The sequence below is a fragment of the Diabrotica undecimpunctata genome, chromosome 8 (genome assembly GCF_040954645.1).
Source record: "Diabrotica undecimpunctata isolate CICGRU chromosome 8, icDiaUnde3, whole genome shotgun sequence".
Taxonomy (NCBI): domain Eukaryota; kingdom Metazoa; phylum Arthropoda; class Insecta; order Coleoptera; family Chrysomelidae; genus Diabrotica; species Diabrotica undecimpunctata.
Window position 1 is genome coordinate 79178298 of NC_092810.1, and position 16963 is coordinate 79195260.

Consider the following 16963-nt stretch of genomic DNA (forward strand, 5'->3'; position numbering starts at 1 on the left):
TTCATCTTCTTCTAACTTCAATTTAAGTTTATCCAAAGTAGGAACAATCTGGTTTTCATAGAGGGAATATATTTTTCTTCTCATCAAATCTTGTTGAGCACTGTCCAAACGATGAGACTGGAAATCACTACGTTTTTTTCTGCCTGGCAGTGTTTTACTGTTTACAATATCCTTTATCGACGATATTGGCGTTTTTGTAAGTACACAGGTTTCTTTTACAGCAGCTTGTTTGATTAAGCCTCTACTTATTAAAGTATCATACACATGTTTAACTATTTGTTTTGCGTCTAATGACAAGTGCTTTCGACTATGACTAATAGCCGTCAAGCGATTATTTTCCCAAGGTAATAAGGTAAGGTAATAAGGACTCTTAACGACTGATAAAACACGTTTTTAAATCTGTTCTGCTAAATACCTACCCACCCACGGCTGGGTCAGGTATGCGTCGGCCAGTACCATGAGAATTATAATCATTACTTAGTATCAGTCGTTAATAATATATCGGTTGAAAGCTGAAAAAAATCAGTACAGTATATTGTAAAAGTTGAACATTCTTATTTGTCTACGCAAAGTTTTAATATACAGCCCATTGTGATTAATCTAAATGATGACTCCGACAGTGAAACAGAATTGATCTTAGAATAACAACACAGAATAATAATCATTAATTTTTAACTTTTACAGTGTAGTTTAAATATCTTATTGTTATAACTCAGTGTTGAATATAAGTTTTAAAATACTAGTAAATAAATGTAATTTTCTTTACAATAAAATAGATGCCTTGAAAAGAAATTGTTATATTATTATTTTTACTTGGAGTCCGCCCCTGATGCCCTGTTATAAAATAACTAAAATAAATTCAACTTCAAGCTACGACCGGTGTAAACAAATGCACGCTGGAAACACGCGTTTGTTCAGGGCCGGACTAGTAAATTAAAGTTGCAATACAAAACCATATAGTTTGTAGACGTCTGACAGGTACAGATTATAGTGCACCAATTTTTTAAATATAAAAATGATTTACAAGATCGAGAGTTATTAACAACAAAATAAATTATACAAAAAAAAGTTTATAAAATTACCGTATTTTATCTTAACTTTCAGAATCTGATGTATTGCTGTCATCAGCAATGATAGGCTCAATTTGTGCCTCAATTAAATTGTCCAACTCCCACATTTTTGGCTCCACTTCTTCTTTTACATGTTTGACGCAGTTTTTCCATTTTCCCACGGTTACAGCAGACATAGCTTCATGAAATAAATTTTTAATGTCAGCAAATTTAAATGTTGTGTTATGCGCTGCAACATAATTCTTGACTTACACCCATACAAACTCAATTGGATTGAGCTCGCAGTGGTACGGTGGCAACCTTAAAACTATTCTATTTGTGCTTCTTACCAGTTCATCTACTATGTACTTATTATATTCGCCTTTATGTTGTTTAACGATTTCTAAAAGTTGCACCTTTAACATCGTTACTTCAAAGGGAATGTCTTTTGAGCGAAGCCAGTTTTGAATATCTGCCTTTTTTGTAGGCTTAATGGGAATTTTTTCCAATTTTCTGGAATGGTAAGGGGCATTGTCCATTACAATTACAGCATTTTTTTCCAGTGTTGGCAAAATCTTTTGGAGCCAATTTTCAAATGACTTCCCATCCATCTCCTCATGATAGTCTCTGCTTTTGCTTGACTCAAAAGCCCACAGTGCATCCAGAACAAAACCATTCTCACTTCCGATGTGACAGATTATAAATCTTTTACCTTTTCCTAAAAGTGATATTAAAGATAATAAATAAAAAATTGAAAGTTTATTTGAATTATCTGAGGAATTTCTTAAGCCGGTCGACAGCCCATCCAAAAATGCACGTCTTGCGGAAGTCACAGAAGCATCCACCCAAACTTTTGGTTTTGTATGGCCAGCATTTATCCATGTTTCGTCTAAGTAATAAATGGTTCTATTTTCAGCTCTATATTTTCTTATCCTTTGCAAATAATTTCTTCACCATAGCACAATTTCATTTTTGTCGAGTAGCAAACTGTTTCTACCACGTTTTTGAAATTTAAAATTTAATTTTCGTAAGAGTTTGTAAAACGTGGTTCCCTTTAAATTTGGTAAGTCGTTATCATTATTTACATCTCATAGGACTTTGTCAATTGTAGGATTTTCATTGCGGCAAAAATACTAATGAACCATTCTTTTTATAGCTGACTTATCAAAATCATCTACAGCATCTATTGATTTTGAACGATTTTAGTTTGTTTTCGGTGCAGATAATGTGGGGGTGCTTTTATATTCTTTAATAACATTGAAAATAGTTTTCGAACAAACTCCAACTTTATCTGCAACCCTTTGTTAAATATCCATTAACGCTAAAGTAGAATTATCTTGTAATTCACATTTGTATGTATTAACCATTATTTCTTTGGTTACTCATTTTCATTTGCCAACTCCGTATCAGACATTTTAAATAAATGTACTTATTATACTTTTCTCAACTAAAATAACAAAATGGGCATTTTCAAAATTTACTCTTATAGTAGAGGATCCGATATAAGGTTTACCTACACCGCTTTGTTAAATGTGATATTTTTTACTTATGTTTTTGAGCCATGAAAATCTAAAACAATATCTGTCCGGGTTGAAATTTTTTTAAAATATATAAAAAAAAGTTATTTTTTAACTCTTTTCGGCACTTCGAACTGAAATTTGAACCACCAAATTTTTGCTACATGTTGCACAGTAGTTTACAAAATTAATCACTTACTAATCTATTTTTATCAAGTTACACCTACGCAAGTGGTTTTTATTACTTATTCCCTCTGTCCCTATTAAGTGTTATCTTTAATTGGTAAAATTCCCACGGTATAGATATCGGCCAAATGCAAATGGTTATCAGTTGTTTCTTGAAAAGTGAGGTCATTTTACTTTTTCCATGTGCAATTGAATGTCTCTGTGCCCCAAGGGTCCATTGTAGAAAATTTATAAAATCTCGTGCCGCAAAGAGTTTTAATTATTAATTATTATAGTCAGGATAAAATTATATCGGGCACCTCTTGTTTTTCATAATTTTTAACGTACCTACTAAATTACATATCAAATCATTTTTATCCATTAAACATATCAGTGCCGGTTGACTTTATATCGTATCTTATGGCTATTATAAATGCTTTATTATACTTACAGGAATTATTTTAAAGTGGGGAAAACGTTTGTATCGACTATAATTTAATATTCTTAAAAAATGCTTTGCACTATCCACACACGAGCTAACGATTAACAAATCAACAAACCAACAAACAGTTTTGCACAAAAATTACTGGGACACTTGGCATTCGACAGAAGACGGAGCGGAAAAACGAAATGCGTACCTGTTAGGGCAAACCGCATGACTTACGATCGTTCGACAATTTGGCCAATCCTCACGTGTAGACTCGCATATCACGCGGTGACTTGTGTTTATTCTGTCCGTAACTTGAAGTTGAATTTACTTTAGATGGAGATAAGACAATAATGAGGTAAAATTCAAGACGATAAACACTGAGATAGACTTTACTATAAAAGAATGAAAACTAAAAAATATTCTAAAAAAAAACGTAAACAATCATACACGATCTGACACAACGATCATAACAATATGGCGAAGTGATGAGGTTTTTAGTCACATGATATCCTCTCCATGTATTCTAACTCGATGGTTTTTGGTAAAGATCGAAAATAGGTGGTTAAGGTTCCTGAACCTGTCGTCGAATGTATTAACGTTTCGACATCCTCCAACTTTCCATTTCAAATGGAAACAAGAAAATCTTTATTGACAGCAGACACGTCACGTCGCTTGTAGGATTTGCGTGAGGCTAATGGATATTGATGTGTAGAGTTTTGTTTTATAATTAAACCCATCTATATCGTTTCCTTAAAATCCAAATGCAGTGTCCGCTCTAAAATTGACGGGTCTTAATTCTTGATCGACTACACGGTAATTTTGATAAGTTCACGCATGTTGTTGCTTACTGGTATGTATATAGGATTATGAGGACGTTCATCAATAGAAAAACCAGGATCAACACTTATCGGAAAATGTAGAATGGTGTGCGCAGGTCTGTCTTCGTAGAAAGCTCCTTCGGTAATGTTGCATTAAAAAAGTAGACTCGATACTTTTATAATGATTACAGGTTAATCTTAAGAATTTATTTTTCTTGGTGTCAACACTCTGTTTAAGGAGAAACCTAATAATTTTCTACAATTTCTACCAAATAAAGACTATCGTCTTTATTTGGTTTTATCGTACTATTATACCGTTTTTTTTGCTGGTAATAGCATTATTCTATAGTATTCTAATATTTAATCTATGGATTAAATTCGGATAGCGGATAGATCTTCTTTACTTTCTCGGAGAAATTATATTGTAACACACAAAAACCCTGTTAAATTGCCAAAAACTTCCTTGCATATTCTATTTACTTATGAGGGGCAGCAGCAATATCAGTACCATAATAATGCATATAGTCCTGGACTGGCTAATCGTTGGATAATAGAAAGCATAGATGTAGCAGTTTTAATGGTTTGGTGACTGCTTACTGAAATCGGGAGCAGAGATATCAGTACCAGTACTATATGAGTTGCGGATACATTTTCTGATAACTTAGTTTCTCCCTTTTTTTTAACATATACTATAGAAGTCTCAAGTACAGTTCTCATGTAATTGTGGAAGATGCATAAGGTATTTAGACATCGTTTTTTGTAAAATGAATGTTTTAGATTTTCAGATGTATAAACTTGACGTGAATTAATTTGGACTCATTTAGTTTGGGCTCTAATAGGTATACTATTTGTAGGTTAAACTCCCATGCTATACTTTAGCAAAGGCCTAAGCTATGTCAAAAAAGACTAGCACAATTTTTTTTTCTAAAACGTATTTCTCAACAAGTTTCTCACTTAGTTATATCGATAATTCTGTATATTCAATTAATCATAGGATACTTTTTATCTCTGAATAAAAATTATCGGTTTGGAATCAGCTCTTTTTTTATTATTAGTTTCATTAACTTACATAAATAAATACAACCTGCTTTAATGTAAAGCTGAAGTTGATTTTTAAATGCACACTTTAGATACTCTGTTTTTGTTTGCCTTATTTTTAGACCTTTTTGCTCAAGCGCCCATCTCCATTGTCCCAATCATTAATTCAATTCTCTCTCCTTATCTCTTACTAACACCACATCATTAGCATACATCAGGCACCAAGGGATATCTCCTTGACATGTTTTCGTTAATTTTTCCAACACTAATTAGAAGAGATAAGGGATTAGCACTGACCCCTGATGCAATACTATTCTCAAATGAAATTTATCAGTCTTACCCTCACTTGTTCTAACATTAGTTTTCCATTACTTGCCTTATGATAAAAAATGCATCCGTTGATGATTTGCCTTGCATGAATTTAAACTGATTTCCTAATATTTCTGTTTCTTCCTGTATCCTACTATCAATTATTCTCTCCCACAGTTTCATGGTGTGACAAAGTAGTTTTAGGGTTCTTTAGTTTGTACATAGTTTAACATCAACTGTGTTTTTGTATACAGGTACTAAAATGCTACTTCTCCATTCATCCGGTATTCGCCTTACTTTTAAAATTCTATTAAATAGTCCTGTTAGCCAACTTGTTCCTGATTTTCCTAATGCTGATCATATATATCCAGGGATGCCATCAGGACCTATGCCTTTTCTTTTTTCATCTTATGTAGCTCTTGAATTACTTCCGCGGTCGTCATTTTCGGCACCATTGCTATTACTGTCTCTGTTGGCTCTATAGATGCTTTCTCAAACTCTTCGTTTAATTGGTCGTTAAAGAACTCCTTCCAGCGAATTTTTACATCCTTTCCTTGCATAAATAGTTTAATGTATTTATCTTGTATACATTTAATCTGATTAAAATCTTTGGTTTTCTTTGCTCCACTTTTAGCAATTTTGTATATGTTTTTTTCTTAGTATTCAGTTCATTGTACAGCTTTTCATACGCTGCTACCTTAGATTGTGCTACCACTACTTTTGCTTCCTCTTTGTCTATTTGATACTTTTGATAATCTTAGCCTGATATATTTTCTTGTCCCTCCTTATATAACCTTCTCTTGTCTTTTATATTGTCTTAAACATCGTCTGACTATCTATATTTACCAATTTTTAAGTCAATTTCCTGAGATTTTTCCAAGTATTTTAGTTGCACCCTCTTTAATAATTTTTGACACATTTCTCCAAATTTCATTATGGCCTTTTTCCATATTCCAACGCATTCTTTTTTTATTTCTGTTCTAAATTAAACTACTTTGTCGCTTGTTAACGTCAATTAATTGTTTTTGTGACTCCTCGATATTTTGGTTTTATTTCATATTTTACTTGTATATCTAGTATCAGCACTTTATGCTGTTGGCTTACAGTTTCACTAGTTATTACTTTAGAGTCTTTACATAAGGGATTGGCTTACGATATATATTTGGAATTGATTTTGTCTGCTTTTGAATTTGATAAGTTGGCTTTCTCTTCTAAAAGCATGTACTAACAGTGGACTAGGTATGGCCACGTACATTAGTACATGCTACTGCTAATTCCAGCATATTATCTGCCATATTATTTGCTGCTAATAGCATTATTCTATAGCATTCTAATATTTCATCTATAGATTAAATCCGTATAGCAAATAGATATTTTTCACTTTCTCGGAGAAATAATATTCTAACATACAAAATTCTATTAAATTGCCAAAACCTTCCTTGCATATTTTATTCACTTATACCGGACAGCAGCAATATCAGTACCATAATAAGGCGTATAGTCCTGGACTGGCTAATCGTTGGATAATAGGAAGCATGAGTGTAGCAGTTTTAATGTTTTAGGGACTACTACCTGGTATCGGGGAGCAGAGATATCAGTACCAAGTTATTGCATATATGAATTGTTGCTTGAACTTTATTATTATTAAACAGTACTATATTCTATAACACAAGAAACACTGTGTTATAAAACAGTCGAATAATATACAGATTCTCAATTCAAATATTCAAAAAATTAAAGAACAGCTTACTAAAATAGAAATCGCCTATTTAAAATGCAATCCATTATTGGCCCAAGGTACCAAGCACTCCTAGCATATGCTAATGATATTGATCTCATAAGAAATTCTCTCCCGTCTGCGACATCTTCAAAAAAGTGAAGAGAATACGAAAAATGTTTTACTTAAAACCAACAAAATGAAAAACAAATATAAGCGAATCAACAGAAGAGAGCAATTCAATCTAGATCGTGGATAAAACAAGTGATGTTTTTATCTAAGGGGACGTCATAGAATTTTTGGAGAAATGTTCTCTAATTTAATATGTCGTAAGCGGCATTTAGATTGACAAATACTACCTCTGATACCTGATATCTTTCGTACCCGTTGTTGATTTTTGCAACAACGGGTACGTTATTACATACTTTATAAGTATTACGAATAAAAATAAATAAGCAAGAAGAATGTAAGTGTACTATATTTAAACCAAGTGACAGAAAAAAGAATATTATACATACATGTACTTCTAAATTAAAAATGATATGCCTGACAACGCAAGATACAAAAAACAATGATTTAACATTGAAAATAATGATAGCTTGCACAAGCGACAAAGTATTTAAAACGATAAGGCCAAACATATTATATGTAATTGTAATAGATATGTTGGCTAAAATTAAGTTACTATAAGACACCGAAATATTATATCTGGGTAATGACTCACTACTGATTGCTAGTATCTGCCATAAGTGTATCCATGTGTTTATGTGTATCTAAAGTAAAGTAGTATATTGAATTCCCTACATTAAAAAATCAAAATATTTAAATTATACAGTAAAAAATTATAATTTTAAGATTGATTTATAAATTATTATAATTTAAATTTTACTGCTTGATGAAACAAATATTGTAAGTCATACACTGTAGCAATCGAAACATCGGAACGTACATTTACATAATAAATGTTTCAGTGCCAATGCATTTAAAAAAATACTAGTAAATAAAAATGGACACTTGCCTTTTCAAAGTTTATAATAGACACTAATTTCAGTTTATCTATAATTAAAGCAAGTAATATAAAATCCGTAAAATAGTTTCGAAACACAATTCAGATTTCTGCTTTAATCTGAACCTTCTATAAATGCAAGGTATAACAGACGTTGATAAAGATGTTAATAGAGACATGGGGAATCTAAAATTTGCATTCCACGACATGTCTCCTCAACTAAGCAGAAATCGTTAGCGAATTGGTTTCTTGTACTCATACAGAGTAGATCCGAATAAAATGAAAAAGACAGTAAAGATTCCATTTCACGTACAAATCGTCTATGTATCTGTTTATACGTATTTCGCTTTAATAAAGCTCATCAGAACAGTTATTCATAGGCGTTCTCAACGTGAAAAATAGATCTTTTCTGTCTTTGGGAAGCAACGATAAAATGGCTTCGAAATGGACGCAATAGCGACATCTGATATTAAATCCGTAAAATAGTTTCGAAACACAATTCAGATTTCTGCTTTAATCTGAACCTTCTATAAATGTAAGGTATAACAGACGTTGATAAAGATGTTAATAGAGACATATATATATATATATATATATATATATATATATATATATATATATATATATATATATATATATATATATATATATATATATATATATATATATGTATATTAATATTAATAATAATAATTAATATTAATATATATTTCCGAGTTTGAATTTGTATCAGCACAAGTGTCTGATGAGGCTGGGATAGGCCGAAATGATCATAACACTTTATTGATACCGATTCGAGCACGGGAAGTTTAACGAATTTGTCCTCCTAGGCCATATATTTGGCCTAGATTTTAAAAGATTTTATCTTTTACATATATATATATATATATATATATATATATATATATATATATATATATATATATATATATATATATATATACAGGGTGGTCCTTAAGTAGTTGTACAAACAGAAACTGTAGATTCTGCACTTTAAAATATTACGATTTAAGCCAACTTGCTTTAATAAAATGTTGATATTAAGAAAGATACAGGGTGTTAAAGTGGAAATTTCAAATTTTATTTTTCGCTATAATTTTTACGTTTGTAAATATTTTTGGACAAAAATTTACAGTTGGATGCTTTTGAGTAGGATAAATTATAATTTTATACTTATTTTAATTTAATTAATAGAGGGCGCCACATATGCCACATGTGTGGCATAAATTTGCGCTTAACTTTTTTGCTTTTTAAGTTAGCTCTATTTTTGTTAAAAAATATTAAAGATACATTATTTTTACACAGAAAAGGTATACTTGTTAGTAACCTGAAAATTCAACCGTTTTTGAGATAAATGCATTTTATAAGTCAGCTGCACAATATTTCTTAGTTTGATATTTTTGCGGTAAAGCACTGAATACCTGTAGATAAGCATAATTCATAGTTTATTCTTATTAAAACAACTCAAAGATGATAATGTAACATCACAAAATGCTTTGTTATGGGTGCTAAATGTCTTATTGGAGAAAAGATATTTTATCTTTATCTTTAGGTGCTGTGTCCGTATTCAGACGTTGGCCGTCACCATGTTTACAATTTCCCTTTGCTATTGCTTCTTAAGTTTCTATAATGGCATTTTATTACTTTTTCTCTATTGTAAAATACTAAAAACCCAAAAGATGTGGTTTATGCAAGATGGTACACCACCACATTCTAGAGAGAAGGCAGTTAGAACATACTTAAATACAACTTTTCTGAACGTTGGATTGGTCATGGTAGTCATATTTCTTGGCAATGTGGTGAGATATTGATATCATTATTTAATTCATAAAAAATCCGAAAAGAATACTTTCATTACGTAAATTGTTTACCCATTTTTATTGGGACAAATAGAAACTAGAGCACAGGTAAAGACTCAGCATTTTTACAAAAACATAATCGTTGTCCTAATAACCGATATTGTTATAAATATAGTAAACACACGGGCAATTTAGTTTAGCATAATATTAGTTTGTTAGTAAATCATAATAGTCCATTTGTTCGAGATGTAATTATAGTTACTCGTAAGCTGTAACGTAATCATACAAATAAGTAATGTCATCGATAGGTTATTGCGTGTGTATATAAGTAACCCATGAACGAAATACATCACAGTTTAATACATTATTTAACTTCTGCGACAAATAAGATGTAGTTCCATAATATACCATAAGATTTGGATATGTATCCAAAATAATATATTCATCCGTTATACATTATAGCCACCACGTAGCCCCGAATTTAATCCGCTTGATTTTGGTGTATGGGGCGCATTAAAACAACGTGTCTATAAGAATCCCATAAACATTCACAACCAACTATGGGACGAAATATATACTGCAGCAGTTTCTTTAGAACCAATGATGCTATTTAATATGAGACGATCTTTTATGGAATATATTAACAAATGAATTAAAGAAAATGGTGGACATATCGAACACTTACTTTGACAAACAGTTATGTTATTTAGTTTAACTATTTCTTATTTTGGTTTGTAAACAAAATGTTTTGATTATGACTTTAATTTAAGATAAAACGTAAAATGTTTGATGTAAAATCCTAGTATTCTGTTATTTTATCAAATCCTATAATTAATTATCCTGCTGATTTATTTATTTTATTTAATATTTCGTTAACCATTAACTTTAGTTAAAGGTATTTTATACCAAAATTCAGAAGTATTAATGTTTTTGTCTATTTTTTCTTCGTTGCCTGGAGGAATTTACCTTAGATTAGAATTATGCAGCTGATTTTTAAAATGCGATTATCTCGAAAACTATTGAGTTTGGAAGTTATTAACAAGTATACCTTTTTCTTGTTAAAATAATGTATCTTTAATATTCTTTATCCCAAATACAGGTAACCTAAAGAGCAAAAAAGTTAAGTGCAAATTTATACCACATATGTGGCATAAGTGGCGCCCTCTATCAGTTACATCAAAGTGGGCATCAAATTATAATTTCTCATATTTAAAAGTACCCAGCTGTAAATTTTTATACATAAATGTTTACAAACATGAAAGTTATAGTAAAATATAAAATTTTAATTTTGCACTTTAACACCCTGTATCTTTCTTAATATCAACATTTTATTAAAGCAATTTGGCTTAAATCGTAATATTTTAAAGTGTAGAATATACTGTTTCTTTTTGTACAATTACTTAAGGACCACCCTGTATATATAATATAAAATAAAGTTTTATTATGAGGTTGCAGTCATTAATAGGGCAGGAAAGTGAAACTCTGTTCTTTATCAAGCTTTCGCAAAATTTATTTGCTTCTTCAGGATATGCTAAAATATGGTATCAGTAAATACAATGAAATTATAATTAAATAGCATTGTATAAAACTAGTATAAAAACTTACAACATGAGGTTAATCCATTAAATTTTCAAATTTACAAAACATTACAACTTAACTTAATAAAATTATATAGTTATGAAGTACAATATTTTAATTTTATTTAATTTTGTAGAAATTTATTATGACATTGATTATGTTGATGTTTGATTTATGTCAGAAAGACACTTGTTTCACATTATATTTTTTGTTATTGATAACTAGCTTTTGATTGTTATTATGGTTACGTACAAAGTGGCGCCAAATATGAATATTTAAATTTTTTGAAATTATAGTATTTATAGTCAGAAAATCTAATATTAGAAAATTATAGTATTAATTTTCGTAAGATAGAATGTAATTATAGATATTGCTTAGTTTATCAATATCAGTTTTTTTAATAACGCATTGATATTTATTTATGCATACCATTTCTAAGAATTCTCTTTTATTTAATTGGTTTTCACATCTTAATATATTAGTTTCATTGAAATTAAATGAATGATTTTTATTAATTGCATGATCTATTAATGCACACGTATTTTTATTATTTCTAAGGTCACTTTTATGTGATGTTAGTCTGCCTATTAGATTTCTAGATGTGTGTCCGATGTATGACATCACAATTTTCGCATGGTATTATATAAACTACATTTGAACTTTCCATAATACTAATAGGTGATTTAGTTTTTGTATACAACGATGCTAATGTTTTAACATTTTTAGTTGCAATTTTAATATCAGAATAGTTAGCAAAGACTTTAGTTATTTTAGGTGTTAATGTTGGTATGTAAGGTAGTGATGTGAAAGTAAATTGAGATTGCACGATTTGTTGATTTGCTTCTCTTGTTTGATTCATGTCAATCATTCTATTATTAGGATTGTTAAATAAAAATTTGTTAATTATTTTAATTGGGTATGAATTCTCTAATAAAATGTCTTTAAGTTCTAATAACCCTTTGTTGATGTTATTGATGTGTGATAATTTGACTATTCTGTTTTTTAAAGCCAATATCAAATTTACAAATTTATTTTCATATGAGGTGGATGTTGTGAATGATAATTAATAAATATGTTACTAAATATAGGTTTTCTGTACCATTCAGTGCTTAATACATTTTGTGCATTACGTTTGATTTTTATGTCAAGATATGGGATGCTATTTTCTATCTCTGTTTCACATGTAAATTGTAAATGTTCACTATAATTATTAAAAGTTTGTAAAGTTTCATTTATTTTGTCTGCAGGTAAAGTAAGTATTAAGTCATCCATAAATCGTTTGATAAATGGGATATGAAAAGGATAAAAAAATATAAAAAATTTTGTAAATTTGAAAATTTAATGGATTAACCTCATGTTGTAAGTTTTTATACTAGTTTTATACAATGCTATTTAATTATAATTTCATTGTATTTACTGATACCATATTTTAGCATAGGTATCCTGAAGAAGCAAATAAATTTTGCGAAAGCTTGATAAAGAACAAAGATTTTCACTTTCCTGCCCTATTAATGACGGCAACCTCATAATAAAACTTTATTTTACATAACGTGTCAGTCAATAATACCTTACTACTTTATATATATATATATATATATATATATATATATATATATATATATATATATATATATATATATATGTATATATATATTTAGATGAACTGATGATGCTTATTGAATAATAAGCGAAACATCTTCAATAAATAGATAAAGTAGCACAACTCTTGTCTTTTTTATCTCCAAATTGACCGAAAACATCCCATTCACTTACGAGTGCACATTTTTTTATATTAAATTAAACGGTCATATACCTTAAAGATGTCTTCATGTACAGAGGGATTCTATGCTAAGACTAAGCGCATCTATGGAGAAACTACAGTGAAGAAACTCAAGAGATGGACAAATTTAGTTGAAAAGTTAGCTACAGCGGAAGCAAGAAGAACTTTCTTAGTAGAATGTAGGAGAACACGGAAGATTCCCAGATTTATCATTGATTGTACGTCTACAATTCTTTCTTCTACTACGGGAACCATTAGTCCCACTATCCAACACCTGAGTCAATCACTTAACAGGCAGGTGAGGGCACGATTGCTTAATTTTCATATTTCAATGGTTCATTCAGACATTAAATTCATTACTAATCAAATTAAAAATATCACTGAGTTTTTAGACCAGGTTCTTCCTGTCCCTTTATTGGACACTTTTAAGACTTCTTTACACAGAAAATTCAATTTCTATTACCAAAAATCAATCTTACGCCTTCAAAAGAAGTTAGATAATTTAGATACCCCTGAGTTTCATAAAATTCCTTTCAATCCTAAATGGATTAAAAATCTTTCCAATGTTGATGTTCCTCAAGACATTCTTAAACTTTTATCTTTGGGACCAAAATTTGGCCTTCAACCATCTTTCAGGGATTATTCCGTTAATAGGATTCTTGCTGATGTTGAAAATATTTTGTCATATGCAGATGACTCAGACCTTTTATCCCTTAGGTCTTCTTCTAATAACATTTTATTGAATTATACCAAACGTCCTAAGCATTCCATATCGATCATTGATAATGTATATAGGGAAACAGTATCTTTTTTAAAAAATCACCCAAACCTTTTGGTCCTCACTAGCGACAAGGGTAATTCCACAGTTCTCATGGACAGAGATCAATACATATCTCTCAGCCAGTCCTTGTTGGACGATAGTGGTTATTATCAACTCCTTCCCTCTAACCCTTGCTCTAAGTTTACTAATAGAATAAATAAGTTTGTTACGCATTTGAAGAATATTAAGGTCATAAACCAAACCATAGCTAAATCTCTGCATAACTATGATGGTTATTCACCGAGATTTTACTGTTTACCTAAAATACATAAACCAACTCTTAGTATGAGACCTATTGTTTCTTCTATCAATTCACCAAATATACACATTGCTAAATTTCTAACTAATATTCTATCTAAATCCTATGATTATCACAATTCTTATAATATTTTTGATTCTTTTCAATTTAGTGCATTTATTAACAATTTCAAACTACCAGTTAATTACATTTTGGTGAGCTTTGATGTAGTATCACTTTTCACTAACCTTCCTTTTTCTAGTGTTCTCACTTCTTTAAGTAATCATTGGAACACTATCCAACTAAACTCCCCCGTTTCCTGGGACGTGTTTGCAGAACTTTTGCAATTGGTATTTGACACTAATTTTTTGGTTTTCAATGATAAATATTACTTAAAAATTTTTGGTACACCAATGGGTTCATCCATATCTCCCATCCTTGTTAACTTTGTCCTTGATGACTTGATATCTGAATGTTTGGGTCTTATAGATTTCCATATCCCTTTTGTTAAACGGTACGTTGATGACCTTTTGTTAGCCTTACCCCCTGACAAAGTAGAGTCTACCTTATCGATTTTTAATGGTTTTGATCCTCACTTACAGTTTACTTATGAACTTGAGGATCCTTCTAACAATAGTATTCCTTTCTTAGACATGCGTGTCTTTAGAAATAGTGACAATACACTAACTACAAGTTGATACAGGAAACCTATGGCTAGTAATAGGTTTCTTAACTATCATGCTTGCCATCCGTTCAAATACAAAATAAATCTCATAAAAGCACTCAGCTGTAGGCTACATAGGTTAACACATCCTGATAACAAAAGGGATTCTCTTTTGTTACTCAGAAATATACTATCTGACAATTCTTACCCTACATCTCTCATAAATAAATACCTTTTTTCAACAAGTTTTGGGTCTTCTATTGATGATTTACCTGATGGTGATCAACTAAGAATGATTTCTAATAATATTATGAACAACATTACTCTACTTTCTCCTAACATTGCAACTTCCACCACCCATTACTCTTCACTACCCTATTTCCCATATGTTACTGAAAAGCTTATTAAATTGTACAAACAGAACAATATCCCGGTTAAGATTGCTATCAATAATGCTAAGACTGTCAGGAACTTGTTTTCTAAAATTAAAACACCTCTTTCCTTTTTGGAACAAGTGAATGTAGTCTATCACATACCCTGTTCTGAATGTGATGCATGTTATATTGGTCAGACTGGCCGTTCCCTTAAAGGACGCCTTACTTCACATCGTAGTGACATTAAACTTTCTAAACATACTTGTGCCCTTGCAGAACATGCAATCAACACCAAACATACTGTTAATTTTGATGATGTTAGAATTCTCTGTAGAGAACGTAACCTTAATAAGAGACAATTTATGGAGATGTGTCATATTTTGAAACAACCTAATGCATTAAATAAGAGAACTGATATCAGCAACTTAAGCCAAATTTACCATGCACTAATACTACAAAATTGATTCTTCCGTATTCTACTTTTAATTATTGTTTTCTTCTTCAACTTCTTTTATTATATCATAACATTTATGTTGACATCTATAAAACTTTTTCTTCAATCTCACCAGCTGATTGTCATTTCTGACAGTCGAGCTTTCAAATACTTCATTTTCATGATATGATCATAACAGTCAAGAACCCTAGCCGTGCCGTTGTTTATATAACAATTCAAAATTGACAATTATATTTTTTGATAGATTTAATCAATCAATGTTTTCAAAAGTGAAATTTAAAACAAATTAGTTAAATTGGGAATCTTCCAGCGTTCTGTGTTTCTATATTTTTTGCTGTTATATTTATTATATTAATTTTTTGATGTTTCTTTGCAATAACAATATTGTAATGCTACAGATCTTTTAAAGGTAAGATCATTTACTTAATTGTTTTTTCATATTAGATGTATCGCTAATAACACTCTTTTAGATGAACTGATGATGCTTATTGAATAATAAGCGAAACTTCTTCAATAAATAGATAAAGTAGCACAACTCTTGTCTTTTTTATCTCCAAATTGACCGAAAACATCCCATTCACTTACGAGTGCACATTTATATATATATATATATATATATATATATATATATATATATATATATATATATATTGATATGATTGGTGTTTATAGAAAATAATTTATAAGTTACACTACTAGATAATATTAGATATTAAAAGTATTTGGTTATTTTAATAAGTTATATACTAGAAAATTTTATAAAAATTATTTATGTGAGGGCATTTTTAAGAAATTAGCATATAATTATTGTAAAAAGTTGTATTTTAATAATTATAATATTGTAGATATATTTAAGTGAGCCATGTGACTAGGCAACCAAAAATACTCTTTAAAGTGACAGATAGAAATTCATAATTAGGAATATAAAGTGGGGTTATAATAAAATGTTAGTTTAAAATGTTTAATTTATATATAGTTACTGATTTAATTGTATATTCTGATCTGAAAAGCCTAAATGTCAACAAAATTATCAATAGAAAATTAAAGAATTCTCCAGAATAGAGAATTTGACCTTTGTTTACGGTGGAACATTCTCGAAATAATGGTTATGTCTGTGGATCGAACATATACTTTTTTCGAGAACATCCATATAGAAGAAATAGAACTAAATCGAACATGATTTCTTACCAGATGGTTCTGGAAGATT

The 16963-nt window shown here is 30.0% G+C and overlaps 1 protein-coding gene across 1 annotated transcript; it reads left to right on the forward strand.

Moving 5' to 3' along the window:
* Positions 1-13246: 13246 nt before the first annotated feature.
* LOC140448920 (uncharacterized) lies at positions 13247-16252 on the forward strand. Its single transcript, XM_072542053.1, has 2 exons — positions 13247-14309; positions 16227-16252. Exons 1-2 carry the CDS (start codon positions 13247-13249, stop codon positions 16250-16252), a joined length of 1089 nt encoding a protein of 362 aa, XP_072398154.1.
* The last annotated feature ends 711 nt before the right edge of the window (positions 16253-16963 follow it).